This window comes from Nanorana parkeri, unplaced genomic scaffold (genome assembly GCF_000935625.1).
Source record: "Nanorana parkeri isolate BGI_ZX_2015 unplaced genomic scaffold, ASM93562v1 scaffold1235, whole genome shotgun sequence".
Taxonomy (NCBI): domain Eukaryota; kingdom Metazoa; phylum Chordata; class Amphibia; order Anura; family Dicroglossidae; genus Nanorana; species Nanorana parkeri.
In genome coordinates, this window is record NW_017307503.1 from 184,261 (window position 1) to 206,579 (window position 22,319).

At 39.4% G+C, this 22,319-nt stretch overlaps 1 protein-coding gene and 1 long non-coding RNA gene across 2 annotated transcripts in view; one reads left to right on the forward strand and one right to left on the reverse strand.

Moving 5' to 3' along the window:
- The window catches only part of LOC108797154 (dynein beta chain, flagellar outer arm-like), a 337,005-nt gene that overhangs the window by 98,377 nt on the left and 216,309 nt on the right, over positions 1-22,319 (forward strand). The window contains exons 44-48 of the mRNA XM_018568726.1: positions 6,363-6,467; positions 6,605-6,703; positions 15,883-16,083; positions 18,206-18,396; positions 18,822-18,979. Of these exons, the coding sequence (XP_018424228.1) occupies positions 6,363-6,467; positions 6,605-6,703; positions 15,883-16,083; positions 18,206-18,396; positions 18,822-18,979 (754 nt within the window). The remainder of the gene's footprint in view (positions 1-6,362; positions 6,468-6,604; positions 6,704-15,882; positions 16,084-18,205; positions 18,397-18,821; positions 18,980-22,319) is intronic.
- Positions 1,449-5,185, reverse strand: LOC108797155. The gene is made up of 3 exons (XR_001941861.1): positions 5,093-5,185; positions 4,905-4,912; positions 1,449-1,458 (listed from the first exon to the last, which is right to left on the reverse strand). It is a non-coding gene; the product is annotated as an uncharacterized LOC108797155 (long non-coding RNA).

Genomic DNA, 22,319 nt, shown 5'->3' on the forward strand with positions numbered 1-22,319 from the left:
TTAGATGCCTTATTATATTTTAAAATAACTCGTCCACTTGTATTACTGATATGTGTATTAATAAACAAACTACCGATGCATCTGAAGTTCGTTATGATTCTCAAACTCTATTCCACTAAATATCTCAAATTCAGCTCCAGATTGGAGCTTGCCATGCCTCTGCTGTCCTATAAACCAGTGAGTGCCTTTATTGGCCAGTGAGGCCAATATAAATATCATGCTTATCAACATTATTTCTAAAAGCATAAACTTTTTACAATTGTACTCTAGTCTCATTTTATTTAGTTTTTCTGCTAAAATCCATACTATCTTTTGTAGGTTGTGATAATTATCCATCGCTCCTTGTTGCCATTCTTTGATTAGATCTAGGGAAATGCTTTGTGTAATACCTAATGGAAGAAGGAAATAGATCTTACATAGCTTAGAGGAGAAGTATTGGGAAAGTAAAATGTACTCTTTCCAATACTTGGAGCTGGCGTGTGACACCTGCAGTGTCTCCCACTGGCTCTATAGATTGTGAACTGCGTTCGATCACAAACTCCTGATCAGTCAGCTCACAGTTTTCTTCCTGTATAGTGCAATAACTGTTAGAGAGCGCTCCCACAGGGATTCCCCCCTCCCCTCTCTGTTCCTCCAGTGTTCATTGGAAGGACAGACAGGGGAGGGAGTGGGCATAGCTGGCTCTGGATCTAGAAAGGCAGAACCAGCGGTTATTCAGGCAGCAGGATGGATCCTGACAATATTGCTGGGATATTTCCCAGCTGCAGCGCAGCTCTGCACTGTCAGCAAATAGTGGGCAGTAGTGTGCTAGATGCTAACTTTGTGACCCAAAAGAGGACTAAAGCCAAAAAATGTCCGACACTTGCAATACCTAATGGGATTTTTACTTGCATCACAGTTGGAGGGCTGGAGATTGCCTACCCCTGATGTAGATGCTTAAACTAATAAAATAAACAACTGAACTACATTGAACACATGCTTTCACCATTTCTGGTTTAGACAACAATTAGTGAAGCACTTTTTTCAGAAATGGCAAATTCATTTAGCAGCAATAACCACCTGCCATACATTTCCTGCAGTTGCTCAACAGAATTTCACAATGGCGAGGTGTAATTTTGGAGTTCAGAGGTCTGAACTCTAAGTGGACCATTGCAGAATATGAACGCCTTCAGTTTAAGCAATTCTATCATTCATTTACTCCAGTGTTTCAGGCAATTGTTTTGTGGCATCACTAAACTTCTATTAGGCTTCGGCTAAAGAACAGCTACCCTTAATATACTTCTATGGAATGTATTGATACAATTACAAATCCATTGTGGTGTCCTTCTATGATCACCATTCTTGTGTATTTTGTATGCAAACAGATACTTCTGGACAAGTTCAAAAGATTTCTACATGTCCTGGGCTATTATCCTACTATTCTTTCCCATCTCCCTAAACATTACACACTGCACTCTTCTTATTTCTGTAGCTTGCTCACTCTTAGTATGCAAAGTAAAAGTCATATATTCATTCTTTTCATTCTTTTTGTGACCAATTTATTTTACTGAGTATCCAAGCCTTTGGAAATGTATTTGTAACTTTTTCCAGTTTTGTGCATTTCTTTACTTCTTTGTGAGAAGAGTAGACTCAGTCAGTAACAAGACTGTAAGTGCCTTTTTTTTTTTTTTTAGTAATGGGCACCTTCAAAACTCTCTCATCCGATTGCTAGAAAAAAATATCTAGGTCTACTTACACACTTTTAGGATGCCTTTATCCTTAAAGTGACACTAGACTCAGGAGTAAAATCCTAAACATCCATTCAAGTACCCTAACTATTAACAAAAATGTTGCTATTTGTATATCATTCAGCTGTAGATCCTCAAATCATCTCTGAATTGGTGCTGACACTGTCCTTCCTTCTGAAGGGTGGCAACTTGATCCCCATGGTCTCTGTGTGTGTTATCAAGTGGCCACCTCCCCAAGCTCATTCCAATGGACTACAATCTCACGTTTAATTTACTACTTTGTATTGAGATTGTAGTCGATCATGGGAGCAAACTGGGAGTGGTGGGTACTTTACAACACACACAGGGACCATGGGGAACAAAAGTAGCCACCCTCCAGAAGGAAGGACAGTGTCAGCATGAATTTAGAGATGATTTGAGGGTCTGAAGCTTAGTGATACCCAAATAAGTTACATTATTGTTAATAGTTAAGGCATTTGTATGCATTTTTTTGCTCCTTAAAATACCTACTTATTCAATTTTATAATAAATGAAAGGACTGGTTCTTATATACACAAACCTGAATAGACCACCACCTGCCCCTTTCCTTATATGGCATATCGTTATATAGGATGCTTTCACTATTGTTAATCCTGGATTTTGGTTTCAGATTGAATATTTTCGTTTGTCTTGTTTTCTTTTTGTTTTACTGTACTATATGCCTAGCGACTATACAATATAATTTACTATTCATGTACTATCATCAACCTCGATGTACAAGTGAATACCTGCTAGCTGATAGAATGTCAATGGAACTTCAGATGACATGCTTGCTTTATGTTTGGTTTGATAGGTAATGATGTATCTGCTTGTTGATTCCTGAGTGTACAATGTGATGCTTTATATGCATATAAAACCAATAAAAAACGTAAAGTTTAAAATACCTAATTATTGAATTAGGAGGAGGGTGATCTAAACTTTAATTGAGTATTTCTCCCATGGTCACATAATTCAGTTGGTCATGTCAGTAGGATCTTGACTGGGGCATTTAAAGAATGGTATTGTAGAGGAGAGGATGACCACTACCTAAATGTAGTGTTACTTGCCATGTATAATACATGAGTTTAGGCAAAAATCTGTCTATGTTCCTTTAAACATATGTGTTTGGAAGTTTCACCTCCATGGAAAGTACACTTTGAATAAATAAAAAATCAGAACTATAATGCAGCGTTCATATTAAAAGAGAACTATGGGGTAAGTGTTTTTCCCCATAGTTCTCTTTAGGATCACGGGAGGACATAAACTAGCGTACTCCCGTGACCCAAAGCTCAGTATATCGTGGGCTATTGCCCGTGATAGACTCTGAGCGGTGCAGCCGGGATGGATCCCGACATTACTGTCGAGATCCACCCAGCTGTGTGAATGACAGCTGGCTCTGTCTATCTAGAGGCAGAGCCAGCTGTGCCCTCCCCCGCTTGTTCCTCCACTCAGTGCTGGAGGATCAGAGAGGGGAGAATCCCTGCAAGGAGCCGTGACTGACAGTCACTGCTCTCTGCAGGGAAACGATTGAGAAGTGAGCAGATCGGTGCACGTTTCTGCTCACTTCCCGATTGATAGAGCCAACCTGTGACAGCTTCTTTGTCACAGGTCGGCTCTAACTATGAGGATGAGTGGAAATGACTCACTTCATAGATCTCCTTTAACGTAGATTTCATTAGAAACAATGACTGATGAGAAATAATGCAAACAAAGAAGATGATATATATCTTCAGTCATATTCAGAATGATTGTTGCTACTTAATTTATTTTTATTAGCACAGGCCATTAACTTTCAGAACGCTACAGCTTTGTTTAGACCATTTAATCTGATAACTCAAATGTTCAATAAGTGCAAATGTATAATTAACAGCAAATGCTTGGAATACAGGTAATAGAAACACAGATAATAATTCAGGTATTATCTTTTTATCGTATCAGTTTTATGAATTACGATAAATCTATGTGCACATTAATTATGCAGAACTCTCATCCATTTATTAGTGCATCAGATATTATATAATGTAGAACCATTTAAAAGCTTGGAAAGACCTTATCAGGGCTTTTAATTTTCACCTGTAGAAAATGTGCAGACACATCAATTCCACTAATACAGGCTAGAGCTTTTAGCGTCTTTCTGTGATAGGAAGCTCATCTTGGCAAACATTCATAAATCTTCAAAACTCTATTAGCAAATGTGCTATGTTCTTGGCCCGGATGAGATAAAATAATTAGTCTTCAAATATGGGTAATTATTATAATTTGGACTATTCCTTCAAGTGAAAATTGATTCACATTGTTTGTACAACATTAATCAGACATGTTTTGAGAGATGTTTGTTTATAGTTGTGTTCTGCTCTGATCAGATTCTCTCTGTCTCTCCACATATAAAGTACTATTTTGACTGGGCTACAGAGCACAGCAGATAGGAAGTATCTCTCTACTGCTGTAATGATTTTTATACTGGTCTAGAAAATATACATAGATAAGGATTTAGAAGCCAATATTGACTGCTAATCACTAGTAGTTTTAGAATTTTTGTTTAACAACATTCCCTGAATAATGCTGTAAATGAATAAAAGGGTAAATGTTGCCTATTAACCAAACAGAGGTTTTTGTTTTAAAATCAGGAGGACTATGACACCTGGAATCTCAATGACTACTGTAAAAAACACCTATATGTTTTATTTAGTAAACACGGTTCAGTTCAGTGTCTGGGATAAGCAAATATTTTGTCTTAATACAAAACACAAGTGAATTCTTACTTCTTTCTTATTGATGTGTTTTATGTATTTCTTCCAGATCTGTGCTGTAACCCAGCATGAAACTTTGTCTGTGCAGGAGCTTCCTGTGATAAAGACCAGTCATTGCTGCTCTCTCTCCTTGTGCAGAGTGACTGGGCTTGTATCTGCCCCCTCCTGTAGTTTCCTGCAGGCAGCCTGTAGTTCTGATCTCTCCTTGCAGCCCCACATCAAATGACTATCCAAATGTTACCGACTCAACTTCAGTAACATTCCCAAAATTCTCCCCTTTTTAACAAATGACACCAGACAGCTTCTAATTCACTCCCTTGTAATCTCTCGCCTCGACTGCTGTAACTCCCTCCTTGTTGGGCTACCACTACACAGGCTACACTCCCTATCATGCATTCTGCTGCCAGACCCATCCACCTTACCAACCATTCAGTGTCTGCGGCCCCTCCCTGCCAATCTCCCCCACTGGCTCCCACTTGCCCAACAAATAAAATTAAAAATACTAACAATAACATAGAAAACCATCTACACCTCTACGCCAAACTATATCACCAATCTCAAAATATCACTTAATCCATCCTCTGCTCCTCTCAAGACCTCCTGCTCTCCAGCTCCTTTGTCACCTCTTCCCATGATCACCTCCAGGACTTCTCCAGAGCCTCTTCCATCCTCTGGAATTCCCTATCCCAATCTGTCCACTTATCTCCTACTCTGTCTGCATTTAGGAGATCATTGAAAACTCATCTCTTCAGGGAAGCCTATGCCACCTCGACATTGAAATTGCATTGTAACTGTACATTCTTCCTTACATTGTAAAGCACTGTGCAAACTGCAAACTGTTGATGCTATATAAATGCTGTATAATAATGATAGTGGTTGGTGCTGCTGGGTCCTCCCACAGCTATGTTCTCGGCACTGGCTAAGTGCAGCACAGTGATGATGTCACTGCTACTTTTGCATGGTAATAATGGAGTTTGAAAAGGCATTTGGTTCACATAACGTGGATTTATAACCTTAGTGGCTACTGAGGAACATTTTTAAATTATATTTTTGTGCCCGAAGTTCAACTTTAAGTGTTTTAAATAAAGAGTTTCATATAAAATATATTTGTGTGTTGTAGTTTTGCTCTTTAATAATTATAACATCACTAAATGTATTAATTTTAAATTCCAGCAGTGTAGTTGCTGAATTTGAACTGGTATCAGCCTTTACAATTCCCATGTATAGCAGAGCTCAGACTTGGAGAGTAAGAATCAGCAGAAGGAGACAATGCTCATGTGATAACAAGGAAATGCAGAGTGACAAAGGGATGAGCTCATTCGTTTGCTTCTTCTTCGTCACTGTCCAATTACAGTGCTGGGTGGATATCTGTGAATGTTAACTCACAGAGCCCTGCTGTATAAATCTCAGGATTGGAAGGACAGAAATACAAGTACTTTGGCAGGTTAAACAGCTCCCATACTGTGTATTTATTGGTTTGTGAGGAGTTCAGCTCTAAACTCACTCTAGACACAGCCTGCCAGCTACGTGGGTTTGTAGAGCTGTTCACGTATTTGCTTACTTATTTCTTCACTTCTGACTGAGCCTGTATTAATGCAGACAGAGCGATAAATGTTTCCAAGCACTACATCTGTAGTTCCTAAAAAAGGAGGTTGTATAGCACATAGTCTTGTAACAAGAGGTTTCAGTCCCCCACCCCACACACTCCAAAAGCTACATGAAAAGCATGCTAAATTAGGCTGTTGTTCATTCTATAAAACTCATTTAGTGAATGTTTTGACTTTTTCTGCATTAGCAGAAGTATTCTTGATTGTTGAAGGTGTTCTTCAATAAATATGTTAATATAAATGTTTATTTTGTTTTCAAGGATTTTCCCATGTTGCTTACCTGGCAAAAAAGCTCTCCACCATATTGGAATCATTTGCAAAGCTGCACACTGCAGATCTCTTAGGATCTGGATCCTCTAAAAATGGTAGTCACTATTTTGAATGTGATTTATTTAGGCACCATTTTTAATTACATTTGAATGTGATTTATTTGCATGCTGTGGGTTTGTTTTTACTCTTTAATAATTGTTTTTCTTTTTTTGTTATTTCCTTTGGTATTAAGGGAAATTTAGTGGCTCTTCAGTAAAAGAACTCAACAGTCTACTTGATGAGGCGAGCAACATTCTTCAATTTCTCCTAAAAAAACGGAGTGAATGCCAAGGTAAACATTGTCTATTAGGGTTGGTAAATGTAATATAAGAGGCAAAGAGGTGTCGCCTGTACAATCCCCATATGGTACTATCCCTACTAAAGTGCTCATTTACTAGTTAACCATAACATCCAACTAATATTGTGATCCGCACTCAATATGTTCATTCACTGTGTTCTTTTGCAAATTTTATTAACTGATGATAGTGGACATAGCACCTCATATTCAAGGAAAGCATCAACATAGCTCCTGATAACATTCCTCCTGCTTTACGTTCCGTGGTGACATTAAGGGGTATATTTATAAAGCATTCACCAAACATTCACTGCGGTTGTATCTTCCTGGTGCTTGTGTTTTAGTGATTTATTCACCTGCAGCAAATGTTTGGTGAATGTCACAATTACTGTTTTATAAATATGTCCCTATGTAAGCAAAAAAATGCATTTTCTAGTAAAGATCTAGGGTTCCGTTGCTCATTTGTGTCTCCAAAATTGTGTAGATCACCAATTGTATTTGGATGTGCTATTGCCATGCTTTATATCCTATCAGCATTCATCTTCCCCTTTTGACTGCCTTTGTCCACTGACCACCCACATACAGTTTGTTTGCCTCCTTTTGATCTTTTAACAGCAATAGAAAATAAAAATAGTGGTTCTTGAAAAAGCATGTCTTCACTGGGGATTAGCAACATTTAGATTTTTCATGCCCCTGGCATATTGGCAGAATGCAATGGAATAAATATGGAAGGCAAAATCAAAGTAGTTTTTGATGGTTTTTAAGGATGCAGTGAAGTTTAAATTGCTCCAGGTTGTATTCAAATATCCTTGATCTGTGCCAAAAAATAGCCCCTCTTTTTTACATCTTTTTTTTGCTTTACAGAAAGGTCAAAACAGACACTGCAAAAAAAGTACAATAAAACATTTAAAGTAACAGTACAACAATAATGATGAAATATACAAAACAAGGAAAACAGAACATTAAGGCCTCATTCACACGAGAAACGGCCGGCACATACAGCTCTGTGCTGTGTGCACGGCCGTATTGGGCAGCTCCCGGGTAGGACAGGTGCTGCGTGTGATTAATACGCAGCCACTGTCTTTCTCTATGGAAGTACGCGGCCATACGCCGCCCTATGCTGACCCCAAGTGCAGGTCCGTACGGATGCGGGTGGGATACGGAAGCATCCTGTCAGCGTACGAGTACGGACATCCGCACCTGCACGGACTTGCAGGGTGGGTGAGCGTAGGGCAACGTACGCCCGCATACTCCCATAGAGAAAGACAGGGGCTGCGTACTAATCACACATATCACCTGTCCTTCCCGGGAGCTGCCGATAAGGCCATGCATGCAGGACGGAGCTGTACGTGCCGGCCGTTTCTTGTGTGAATGAGGCCTAATACAAAACCCAAATAATGCATAAACAAAATGACTCTATAGGCACCTAAAAACACTTGTTCTACATACCAAATGTCAGGTTGAATAGGAACTGATCTAACCCCACATGCAGCAGTATATCACTTATAAAAATCAGCTTAACTACTATGCATATTATTTCTTACTTAGTCAGTTGGTTATATTATGGGTTTGTTAATGCAGTCAGAGGATGCAGTCAGAGGCAGAAGCACCATTTGTGCACATTGTGCTGTATAAGGGCCCATGTATATGAGATGCAGGTAGAAAGAATATAAAAAACAATCTGCACAAACAGCATCCTTCTCAATCATATCATTGAAACAACTGCATTTGGCACAGTGATTTACAGGTGGATGCCTACATCAATGTAATATTTTCTGCAGATAAAGAAATACTGCCGTACGTTCCATTTGTAGCCACTTGACTTAAATATAAATTTGTACTTTGTTTATAGTTTCTTGCCTGCATCGTTAAGATGACATAGCAAAGCATTAAAGATCTTTTGTATGTCATATATTTGTATTACAGGCTGCCCGCTTAGCTTCTTCCTTATGACAGTAGAGTATATTTTAGCAGCTGACACATTGCTACATTATTTTATTCTCTGATAAATTGTTCTTTACTGGCAATGAATCACAAACCACTCTTCCTTGGAGCCAAAAACAATTTCTTGTCTAAATGTTTCTATATGTGTTTATTTCCTTTGAATAGAATGAATAGGGCTGGACCAAAAGCTTGGCAGGTGATTAGTATGACTTGGAGTTCTGTGGTAGTTGTTAGAGAATAGGATATAAAAGTAAAAACATATAAAGAAACATACATTCCGAACTCTTCCATGAATACATCTTATTCTTGAATCATTCCTTCAAGTATAAAAATAAACCATATTAGGAAAAGAATAAGAAGATTATATGCTGTAAAATGAGCATTAGGTGGAATTCACATTGTGATCATGTAATGTTCTATTTTTTTTTCTTGATACTAGTTTGGCAAAGGAAAAGCCCTAACCCCATAGTTCTCCTTTAATCTGAATGTGTAGTGGTTTTGTACATATATTCGTTATTATATTTCTTTCTCCTTTAGGCCCACTGTTTAATGCATCTCCCCTCCTACTCCAGTGACAGGATAGACTAAGTACCACAGTGACATAGTTAGATCTCTTAGCCACACAAGGCATGTCAAGGCTGTTGGCAGAGATGGTGATAGACAGTTTTTCCACTCTGTGTCAGTATACCTAGAACTCAAAGAATAAGGCAAATTGAATCCTATTCTGCTATTAGTTTGGATTTAAGTGTACAGACCAAATCAGCAACATAATGTGTGGGTGGCTATGCCTAAGGTAAACATGCTTCCTTAGGCCACGGCCTGTGTTGGCAATGCAGACATCTTTGCATATTTCTCATGTTATACTAATGCCCCTTTCCCTGCTAACAGCTGGAAGAAGGTTCCAAACAGACCCAGAAAGCACACAAGGGATTATTTGCTAAAGGCAAATATGCTGTTCACTTTGGAGGGGATTTTCACTTTTCGAGGGAATTTCCCCTTAGCTTAGTAAATTCAGTAAAACTCTGCTTTTCTCCATCATCCAATTATGTGCAAGCAAAAATACTGTTTTTTGTTTCCTTGCACATGATTGGGTATTCTTTTTAAAGTGAATTTTCTACACATTCACTAAGCTAAGGACTACAGTAGCAGTAGACATGCGCAACACAAAATGAGGACAGCATTTTAAGTCATGGACATGGAAATTTTATGGTTTAGGGTTGCTTTGCTGTTTCAGGGTCTTGGCAACTTGCAGTCGTCAAGTCATCTATAAATTCTACCTTATCATATCATCATAAGCGTGCTTAATGAGAATGGCTCATCTGTCCAAAAGTTTAAATTGAATGTAAATAGGCAAGGAGGTCTCAACTGTGTCTCCTACCAAATACCAGGTTACAGTCCATGTACCTATTGCACTCCTGACCGCTCATCCATCAACGTAACATGGGTGCAAGGTAGTCGACGGATGGCCACCGTCACAGTGATACAAAAGAATATGGACACCGGCACTCCAACAGCAAATAGAATAGTCTATTTATTGACGTACATGCAAAAAAATAGCATAGCACACTTAGTGCGACCTTCACCCTACTGGGTGTCATTAGTATTGTCTAAATGTATACACTCCTGAGAGAGTCTAAAAATTGGATGCCATTCATGGATATAATAATTCAAGAGAAATGCGTGGTAATGGTCCACTGTTTGGTAGATATGAATAGAAATAAAATCTTCAGACCTCCAGTATTAGTGGTTCTCAAACCCACAAAAGTCTTGCCCCACATATATGAAAAATTGTCACAATTTTATTGTACATCATAATTAAATCAAAATATGACAAACATAACAAAAACCCCCTTTCCTAAAAACATTGGTTTAATTATGAAGTACAATAAAATTGTGACAATTTTTCATAAATGTGTGGCGAGACTTTTGTGGGTTTGAGTACCATTGGTACTGGAGATCTGAGTATTTTGTTGCTATTTAAGTTGAACTGGAAGTGGATGATAATGAGTTTAAGAACACTAGCAAATCAACCAAGGAGTGGCTCAAAAAGAAGTAACGAAGGCTAAGGGTTAGATCACACCATAAGCAGTGCGTTCCGGTCCGATTCTGGCTGGAACGCATTGCCTCGCATTGCGGCCTGCTCACGTTTTTGCCAGGCTGGAGGGGGCGTGGCGGGGCCATTGAAGTGAATGGCACCATAGCCACGCCCTCCGCCTGCAATGCGATCGGCCGCACGGGATCGCAAGGCACATTGCAGCATTTTGATCGCACCGGACCACACTGCAGGCACAATGTGCCTTGCGATCCTCTGCGGTCATTCGCATTGCGGCTGGAGGGCATGGCTACGGTGCCATTCACTTCAATGGCCCCGCCACGCCCCCCCCAGCCCGGCAAGAAAGTGAGCCGGCCGCAAGAAATATGGGAGACGGGCTGCCATTGCTTAACTCTTTTTATGACTACACGTTGTCTTGCAAGCTCTAGCTTCAATTATCTCCTAGATGACCCAGAAAATCGGATCGGATCGGAACACACTGCTTATGGTGTGAACTAACCCTTATGATTAAATTACAATAAAATATTATGGGGGATTAAAATGGTAAGTTAATGCAAGAAAACCTATAAAGACTGTTGGGCAGTTATGCAATATACCTACAAAAAGCCATGTTTGCTATGGGGGCAATACCAGCTTCTGAGGTCAAGGGTGGACTTACTTTTTTAAACAGTACATTATTACATCTATTAATATTTTTGTACAATAAATGATTGAAAGGCACATTTTCCCTAGGTTTGTATTCATATATGTCTACATTTTCTATAGGTATCTTTGAATAAGGATCTAAAATATGACATATGTTAAAAAAGTAAACAATTTCCATGGGGTGTACTTACTTTTCCATATGACTGTATTGGGTCCCTGAACAAGGGCTTTAGTCAGTAGCCAGGCAAAGTGCAGTCTGGGTTTGCAAATCCTGATGCTTATTTGATCCCTCTAAAATAAGTAAAGGTTAAATTATGGTAATGGATAAAGAAACAAATGTTAGCACACAGCTTTAACACAACATTTTTTCAAATGAGTTTTCTGCTTCCTTTTGCCTATGTCAGATGGGTGATTTTGTAGTAGCGATTAATTGCTGCTACAAATTGCTAATGCCATCCATTAATAGGGATTCGTAGCTAGTGATTAAATAGTTAGAGTCAATGGTAATTTGCTGCTGCTACACTAGACTAGTAGCACTAAAGTAGTGATACACCACTGGGTTGTGCTCTTCCAGAAATTGCTCTCTTTTGATTTGTAGCTAAGCCATAGAGGTGAATGCAGAGTGATTGTTGCTGGCAAGCTGGCCACTGACATGGAACGCTACTTAAACTCAATTGTTGAGCTACTGATCTACAAATCACTGTAAAATTATAGTTAGCCATTCCACAGAAAATAACTATGATTTCCTTAGAAAGAAATTGCTTAAAAAAAGGATCACTGGATATAAATTGCCAATCTGGCCCTTACTTACAAATTCAAGAACGGGCAGTTATTTTAGGTAACGCATCTGTGCATCTATGGGCAACTTATTAATTCTCTGAAATGTGGGACCTTTAGTCAGAAATCTGTGTTTTATGGTGTTTATTTGTCCAGTTTATACTTGAAATAAAGGGCTTATTAGGTTGTACTCTTGGTCATGTGAGAGCTCAGTTACCCAGTACTTAAATGTTATATTCACTGATGGGAGCAGAGACATTGTAATGTGCAGTTATGTAAAGAAAACCTGTGATGAGAGAAATATGGGAGACGGGCTGCCATTGCTTAACTCTTTTTATGACTACAGGTTGTCTGGCAAGCTCTAGCTTCAATTATCTCCTAGATGACCCAGACAATCATGACTAGAAAGTCAAAGTGAAAGCAGAATTCCTAGTTTGCTTACCTGTTCCTTCTCTTTTAAGTCAGAAAGTATGGAATCCATTGACTTGGACAGCATGACATCTAGACAACTAGTAGATATCACCATGACAACCTCCAAATTCTCTCAGTACAGGTTTTCGTTATTATGCCATGAATATCTTTGGGTCTCTGATACTGTCTAATGTGAAGATGTACAGGACTGTCTAAGTCAGAAATGCATTGCCCATACTCTACTGCTATAAAAGGTATCTAGCAATTTTTAAACAGACCGTTCAGGTTCTGTATCCAGGGGTCATGAGCTTAGATTTGCAATTGGGCTTGCAGTACAGTCATGCTGAAAGGGCACAAAGCCAGGGTTATATTTTTATACAAGTTCCTGGAAATATTTTTGTTCCCAAACATGTTTCAATTGTAAAATCTTATTATGGTAAACTATGTGCAAAAATGTCCACAGTTTAATTTGATAGCTTCTTGTAGTGCTGTCAGGCATACATTGGGCAGCCAGTGCTCAAACCCCTAGTATGAAGTATCTATCATGATCCTTAGTCAGCGTCTCAAAGCACTGATAGCACTGTGCACCTTATGCATCTCTTCCTCTATACATCTGAATAGAGCTGAAAAAGGTGATTACAGCTCATGAGTAATAATGCACTGCTGGCTGGTTCTAGGAGAGAATACATCACCACTATTTTCCTTCTTCTTTCATACAAGCACTATGTAATGATCTATTAAATAGGAAGATGGAGCTCAGCTGCGGAGACACGTTTACAATCACGTGCTCTAGCCCAGGAGTACGTGATGGCAAGGTTTGATATTGCCAAGCAAGCTCAGTGCATCATTGATCTATCTTCCAACCTAACTAAGCTTGCTACACCTAAAGTAATTAATATAAAGGAATGCGCAAATAAGGAGGAGTCTCTAGGAACGATGTTGGGAGTGTTACGCTTCACTAATGTTAACTTCACATAGCAATGAGCGTCTTTAAGAGAGTATGTTCAATTCACACAAACCCTATACGTGAGTTCCCAATCACTTATATAGCAATGGACCTGATTTTTATAACTTCCTATGTTCACTTCACATATGAAAGCCAAGTAATATCACAGTTCATCAAGCAGGGGTGTAACAAGTGGTTCCACAGAAACAGTATAATCTCAGTAGTGCATGCAATCTCATTAGCCACCAGCAGGGGGAAGACTTCCCTTATCTTCAATGCAAAAGTACGTACAAGTCCCAGATAGCTTACAGCAAAGGTTAAATCCCCTGTGGGTGGCAAGCCAGAGGGGAATACTTGCGGTTTGGGCGTCCTGCTGTTCGGGGTGGCTTGATCCTGGCCACGCTAGCTCGGAGTGTCCCAGGGTTTGTCAGCCGGGGTCCAATCTCGGGTGGTGAGTACTGAGGCAGGCTGTGGTGAGTGTGGCTGTAGGCAAGGAGACCGGCACTCGTCTGGCGTCCACGCTGGGTTGCTGGAACGCCAGACAGGTGGGAGATCAAGGCTTATGACGAGGCCGGAGGCGGTCTCGTATGACGTCGACGGCCCGGGGGCGGAGCTTCCACTCGGTTCCGTGAGTCGGAACGGCGGCGTCCCCGGGATCCATTACACACTAATAGATCCAGTGAAAAGAGCCATCTTTCTTTCTGGAAGAGCAGTTATTAAACTCTGAACAGTATATTTCCATATCGTTTTGGATACTAATTTCCTCACTCTGATATTAGGAAACCCAAAATTTGTGTCAATTTTGATGCAGTGCAGCATGCCAGAATATGAAAAGCCATAATTACTGCTGCTGCCATTTGAATTGCTAACCAGACTCTGACATTTTGAAATCAGACCAATTTCTTTGTGATCCAGAAATTAGCTGGAAAGATGTGTTAGCTGAATTAAAATTTTGAGACACTAGGTACATTAGTTAAATCACGCTGCCACGAAGCAAGAGGACCAACTTAATCAAATATGATCAGATATTGGCTCAACAAATGGATCGTTTACATAGTATAATTTGATGTATGATGCAGTCTGCATGCCATTTTGTTTCACTAAACTAGGCTATAACGCAAATCAGTCATTGTAACTGCTCAAATCAATTTTTTTAAATTGTATAATTTTTTTACTGATGTATGCAAGCACCATTCTGCCTTCGTGGTTAACACATGTCATTCAATTGTGGTCTGTGCACTCCCTGATCTGCTCAGGAGAGTATTCAGCTTCTTTTCATCAGGTATCCTATATCTTCGATGTGTTTCTGTCCATCATGAGCTAATATCAGAGGAAGGATTAATGATGAAGATTTGCACCACTAAACCTAGTCAGATGAAAGATTAGGTTAATCAGTTCCTTTAAATTAGAGACTGACATTTTTAGAACTGCACATTTGTTCACCTGCCTAGAAGCTGTTATAAGGATCCTTTCGGTATTTAATTTCAACATATGACACAGTTACTTACTGAACACAAATTTGCAGTTGTAAAACTATGACTATTGATGGATTTTTAAATTATATCCAGTGCATTTTTTCTTATTGTTTGTCCAACTTTAGGGGATAGTGATCTTCCCTATAGTCACAAAGAAGCATTCGTTTACGTATGTTTAGATGCTATAGCCGACTTGTTGCTGTTATCAGCCATGCTTTTTACCAAACATATTGGAAATCAATTTGCATAAAGCCACTCAGCATTTTAACATGTTCTCTGAAGACTTTGCCCCAAATAGATTTCATTAATCAGGCTTCTTGCAGCCACGGGGCCATTGTGGGAATTGCATATTTTGTAAGTGCTCTACCAACATAGACTTCCCAGGAAGCTGTAGTTTTATAGCACTCACAAGACTGTGCCACAGAAACCTACTATACAGGATTCCTCACTGAACCCACACAGAGGAGCATGCATATCTTCTTTCTCTAAGCAAATCTGTGCATTTCTTCCTTTCATGCCTCCACAACCCCACACTTGGACCCACTCTTATTCAGAATACTGCAGATCACAAGAGGGTTGGATTGCTACTCATTCAGGGAAGCCTTCCCATGCAAGTATTTTGTGATCCAATGTCTAGTGTAATGCATAAAAATGTTGTGTTTAATCTAGGTATTGTTAATTGTTCATTTTTGGGTCATATTTGGTGCTGAGGCCCAAAATATTTTAGTTGTGATTCTGGCAAACACCCTTCTCTTTCACTCTGATTGGCGAGGTAGCCTGGTAAAAAGATTTGAAAAAATACCAGAATTATAAATGGTCTCTCCTCCACCCATTCTTGTTTTTGTAGTATGCTATGGTGTTAATGCAAAAATAAATAAAACATTTGACATAAACTAAATAGTACATATAATTTGATGCATTTCAGAGCAAGAAGAGAATGCAGATGAAGACTGGAAGCAGTGGTTAGAAGATCAAGCTATTGTCAGAGCAATATATAATTGCTGGTTACCACAACTGTCAAAGGACAGGGAACATGCTTTTAAGACTTTTTTAAAGGCAGAATGGCCAAATGTATTTAGTTCTGTAAACGGCTTGTATGACAGTGGCACAGATTTAAATAATCTTGGTAAGTTTAAACTTTGCTTCAAGACCTTTAGTGTATTAACAGTGAACTACATTATATTATGTAAAGTAAATTTCAGACTATTTTTATGTGCCTGTCAGGTTTGATATTTAGTATGCCATATTTTTTGATGGCATTCCCAATGCTGCTTTACAAATACTCTGTAGTTTCTGTATTTGCTTATTCATGCTTTTGCATTTGAAAACATATTTGTTCTTGATTTGCATCTTCAAGTGTGCCATTTCTGTATGTATTTTCCAGGGGCAGGGTATGTGTTAGCTCCATGCACGATTAAGATGCATGCATAGTTGTTTTACATTTGGTCCTATTTATCTTCATGGAATATGGTCTAGCTGAAAACTGCACCCAAAATATAAAGTACTGTGTCAAATGGTCAAGAACTCTCCATGTGCTTTGGGGGCAGTTCATGGTGCTAGTGCACCTAATCAAAGTGCACTTATGTCAGAGTGAATTGAGGTTCCTTGCTAAAGAACCGCTAGATAAGTGCAATAAAATAATTTACATGATACATCACTTGAAGGCTGCAGTTCTTTTTCTGTTAGTTCTTATGGTTCTAAACCGACCCATAGACTTACATTAAGATAAGATCAGTCCATCACAATTGCTGTACCTCTCTCCTAACGAGCCAACACAACACACAGATGTAATGTTCACATAAGACTGTTCCTATGCATTAATACTTTAGACCTTCATGCTGTAAATATTGTAAATGAATAAAACATGTACAACATTTAAACATGTAAACATGTACAATATTTACATACAACAATGTACCATTATTTACTTAGAGCTGGAATGGGACACTTCAGCTGTCACACACTGGTTCTATACCAAGAGCTGAGCAGACATTTAACTGATTGCTCAGCTCATGGTCTCCTCCCTGCAGGGAGCACTGGCTGTTAATCACTACCCCTAACAGGCTTTTCCCCTCCTCTCTCTGTTCCTCTAGCAGGGGGGATGGCACAGCTGGCTCTAGAGAGGCAGAGCCAGCTGTCAATCAGCAGCTGGGTGGATTCCAGTAATATTAATTGAATCCTTTCTGCATGCGGTGTGACTCTGCACTTTCAGCAGATTGGGGGGCATTAGCCTTTTATTTGCAGACAAATAAAACGGTTTGACTTATGTCCCGTTTAACATGTATTGATAAGAGAACACCAGTAGAACTGATACTTTAAAGGGCCTTGGATTCCCTTTTAAAATAAAGTGCATTTATGAAGCTGGAAAATAACATTAAAGAAAAGCTCTAGAAGATACATAACCATTAGTTTACTTACTGTATTTATTTCTTCAAAAGCCACTAAAAATGTTAAAATTCAGCTGTTGTCATTACCTGAAATTAGTCTTCAAATCCAATTGTCATACATCAGCTTAAATTTAAAATCAGGCTAGGCAGAAGTGCTTAAAAAACTCATGGGTTGGAGTAGGAAGCATGTAGGTGGAACTACCAGTTGCATGGGCATTAGTGGTGTAGTGATGTCCACTGCTAGTCCAAGGAACTGGCATTGCTGCACTGCAGTCATGACAACAGGGGTGCATGAAGTACAACAGATTTTCTTCCCTTTACAATCTTAAAAGCTACACCTCATATGGCTTTCCACATAGTCCAGATGTCAATACCCAGGACCAAATACTACAATAAACTGGTATAATTTTGTACATTATAAGGCAGAAATACAGCAGAAACACAGATATATTTGCCATGACTTAAGCAAGGGATTGGGTTTATAGGGTTTGACTCTAAACCCTATAAACCCAATTGTTTATGTATAAAAATATATCTTGCACATCATAAATAACATACAATCAATTCTGCATAGTTACAATTTATTAGTGTACATCCTATCATATGCTGTAAAAATATAATTTGTTGATCATCCAACGAAGTTAAATGAATACATGCACACTCATGTTCATAAATGTAGCATGAGTTATAAATTAAGCACACTATGCATTATTCCTGTTGTCTCACAGCAGTAATTAATATGACAGCAATTGAATTGCATATTTAAAAAAGAAGAGACTATTTTCAGTAAATTAGCTTTTTCTTAGTTTGCTGCTATGTAAACTATTTCTGCCACTAAATCTGTTATGTCTTTGGCTCCAGATGGTCCGTTCCCTACAGTCATTGCTGCGAAATATGGTTCTGGCCAGCAGGTTCCCTCATCTGAATGTATGGGAGAAACCAGCGTCCCGAGTGCCATAATAAAAGCTGCTGAAAAATGTCATATTTTTCCCAGTAACACATTTGTATCCAAAGTTTCCCATCTGGTTCAGCTGGCACCAAAATACCAAACAGTAAGTACAGATGTAGCTCATAATGACTAATTTGAATGCATCATCAAAGTTATTGGAATGATTGCTTTTGCTGTAGGCAACATATCCATGAAGTGTGAGTGCCTGGTATGTTATCAGCAGAAATATCAGCAGTAGCCTTTTGGGAGAAGTTGGCTTGGACATCTTGCAGGGAAACAGATATATATATTATATTGGGTGCTATACAATGTGTGTTTGTAAACCAGCCCTTTAATAATAATGAAGTTTATTATCACATTTAAGATGAATTATGGCCAAGATGGAAATTAACATAATGATCACATATTCCAAATTGCCACTGTGAAGAGTTAATGGTGTTGCTCAGATCGAATTACAAGTCTGTGACATTAAAATTAATTTGTTTGGCAGTACCTGACACACTGTTAATATTCCTTTTTTTATTTGAGGTCTTGGTGACAGGACCTGCAGGGTGTGGGAAGACCACGTGCATTAAAACCTTTGTGGAGAAGTTAAAAGATGAAGGGAAAAAAATCAAGATTGATATGGTTTACACGGAGGCTCTCCAGTCTGGTCAGTTGCTTGGGTTCATGAATAAAAGCCATAGGTAAGAAGAAGCTGAAATTGTGAAAATCGTTAAAAGGTTATATTGTTAGGCTGAAAATATTTTCCTTAAAAAAACACAGTTGATGCTTATAGATGCAGAGGCAGAACTTACTTTCATAGACCCTGAATGGTCCTGGGAAGGTTGGGCCCCAAGTGGGGACAATGCAGCCAGCTCTTCTTTTCTGTTCTGGGGTGCAAAATACCAGGTGCCAAGGAAGTTGTACTGGAAAGGGGAAGCATAAAAGCATTGCTATGGGTTACTATGACTTATAGTTGCACTTCTGTGTTGTGTTTATAATATGCTGAAATATGATCTACTGTTAGCATCTTTTTCTTGCCATGTATGATGACATATTTTTGAACCTCTTGACAACTTCAATATGTAGAATAGCATTCTCAGACAGAGAATGTCAGAGTGTTAATCAACATTTTAGCTGTGAACTAGCATGAGCATGCTGGTATTTCTGAAACAGCGCTGTTACTGACAACTACAAGTCTCCTACTAACAAAGGAAAATCAATCAGCATGCTATCATATGATCGCCATAGCAGCCAATTATGGTAATTGCAGCCAATCATGATGATCATTTGCAGGCTGGAGGTTTGTTTACAAACAAAACCCTCCAGCCTGAAGATGGCACCCTGGCTTGCTCTCTGACTAACTGTGCAAAGAGAAAACTAATACCTGAGTATAAACAGTAACATTGTTACAAAGTGTGTAAATATTTGATTAAAAGATGTATGTGCACATTTTTGTCCACATGTCCATTTGTATAATGAACAAATGTGAGCAAGGTATTTATTAAAACATTGTACCAAAAAATCCTTATGTCCTTCAAAAAGTTTAGAATTAGAGAGTCAGATTAGAATTTTTGTCAAGTTGAGGGGTACTAAAGCTGCTAAATTTGATCTGGCCTTTTAGGCTTTAATGACCACTAGTTCTGAAGAGATTAAAAATCATTTGCTCCATTTCATACAGTCAATAACACTTAAGGTTTTCTAAATAGTGCTTCAGGCATGTTAAAATGAAATATTTGATAAATCAGTTCAGCTCTGGCCTAAGTATCCCTATGTTTCAGAAAGTTACTATCACTAAGAGGGTTATTCAGCTCCGACAGTTCACTCATTGCCGTTCGCCCCTATTCTCATAGCGTCATAGCGGCAGAATAGAAGAAATATAAACAAACAAATAAAAAAATGTTAAAAAATGTAAATAAAAGTAAAAAAAATAAAAATAAAAAAGTTAAGAAAATAATAAAAAAAATGTAAAGAAAAGAAAAATAAAACAGCGTGGGGTCCCCCCCCCCTAAAGTCATACCAGACCCTTAAGGTCTGGTCGGAATTTTAAGGAGGAACCCAACCCCCAGAAAGTAGTTGAAAAAAAACGTGGAGTCCTCCCTTAAATTCCCCACCAGACCCCTGATCCGAGCAGAGGCCTGGTAGGGCAGGAAAGGGGGGAGGGGGACAAGCAAGTGCCCCCCCGCCTTACCAGGCCACATGCCCTCGGAAAAGCACCTTACCCTTGTGCTAATGGGAACAAGGGCCTCTTCCCAACAATCCCTGGGGGCATTGGTTGTGGGGGTGCGGGCAGGAGGGCTTATTCACATCAGGGTACCTAAAGGGTTGAAGTAAAAGATAAAAGGTCCAGGTCCAATCCTCTAATTGAAAAAATTACGGTCTGACAGATGCCGGCAACATATAAACAATTGGGCAGCGCTAGCAGTGACATCACTGCTAGCTCCACCCAACTGTTTACATTTGCCCGGAACCTGACAGTCTGTCCCGGACAAATCAAAACTCCGTCCAGCTGTTGTCATTAAATGACATCACGGCTGCTTCCGCCCAGCTGTTGTCATTTGCGGGGAGAACGGTTGGCTTTGGCCGACCTTTCTCCCCGCTTCGGCTGTCACTATGGCTCAACCGAGCGGAAGCATATGCATTTATTGTGAATAGCCCGTACAGCAGCCCTTCGACTGAACCAAAGGGCTCTGGCGGCTGAAGCGAGCCCAGAGGAGGACATTAGACAGTAGCACATAGTTTGATTGCTGCCTGCTTCCGGAATCTTATTTTGTACACAGATTTAGTTGATACCAATTAAGTAAATATCAGTGTAGGTTTACTGCTTAAGCCTGGGTTCACACCTGGACGTACTATAGGCTCGTTTTTCAGTTCAGTGAAACACGCGTTTTTATACCTCCCTGGCGGTATGATTTTTTTTTTCCTTTATTTTTTCTGGTTTTTTTTAAAACTTTCAAACTTCCCGCCAGTTCCGCCCCCCTGCGGCGCGGACGCTTGCAAGGGACGGAAACCCAGAAGCCGGCAGCCGCCGGAGGACACAGCGGGGATCGCGGACAAGGTAAAACCTACACTGTATTCCCGAGTGTGGCTCGGGGTTACCACTTTGTTAACCCTGAGCCACACTCGGGAATACCAATGGATATGGCGGGATACACCCCAAAGAAGCTCCTGTACTTGTTTTGGCGTAGGGCGTTTTTCAGCGTGTTTCCACGCGCTGAAATACGCCCAGGTGGGAGCCTTTGGGATTTCACTTGCTGAGCGTTTTTCAGCGCTTTGATCAGCGCTGAAAAACGCTCAGGTGTGAACCCAAGGCGGAGGGTAAGTGTAAGTGATAGAGTTTAGGCCTCTTGGACAAGCATAGGTTATAGGTTGGACTCGATGGACTTGTGTCTTTTTTCAACCTGACTAACTATGTAACTATGTAAGCATGTACTTTGTAGTTTTTTGTATCTTTTTTTATATTAACAACTTTGGTCAAATGTAAGGTCAATTTGATTAACTGCACAATAAGGGTTTATACACTGATTCTTGCTAATGCTTGACTTTACCTTCAATTTGTTCACTGTTGTGGTCATTTGGTCACTGTTGTGGTCATGTGGTCACTATTGTGCACTTTTGTGCATTCCTCAGTATTATCTCTACAACTGCTATGTTTGTTCTTTTGGTAGCCTTGTTTGCAAAGTTACAGCAGTCCCTTTGGGATTTATTTGATTTCTTACATAGTCTGTACACCGGTTCACATCTCTCAGGAATTGTCTCTGTCAAGATCAGTTACCATTTCTGTAAGCTTCCAAACTGTAAACACACAGGAATAGCCAGGAGCAATCTAGTTGTTACTTCAAATGTTATACTAAATAGACTGGGGAATATGTCAAAGAGTTGTTTATTGTTACTTCCTATCAGTACACATTAAGTAAGACATATGAGTAAACACAGATAGCTTATTTTGCAGAATGCTGCATTTATTTTTATGAAATAATACACATAGACAGAGGCATACATTTAAGTTACAGGGCCCTGAAGCACATTAAACCTGGGACTTTG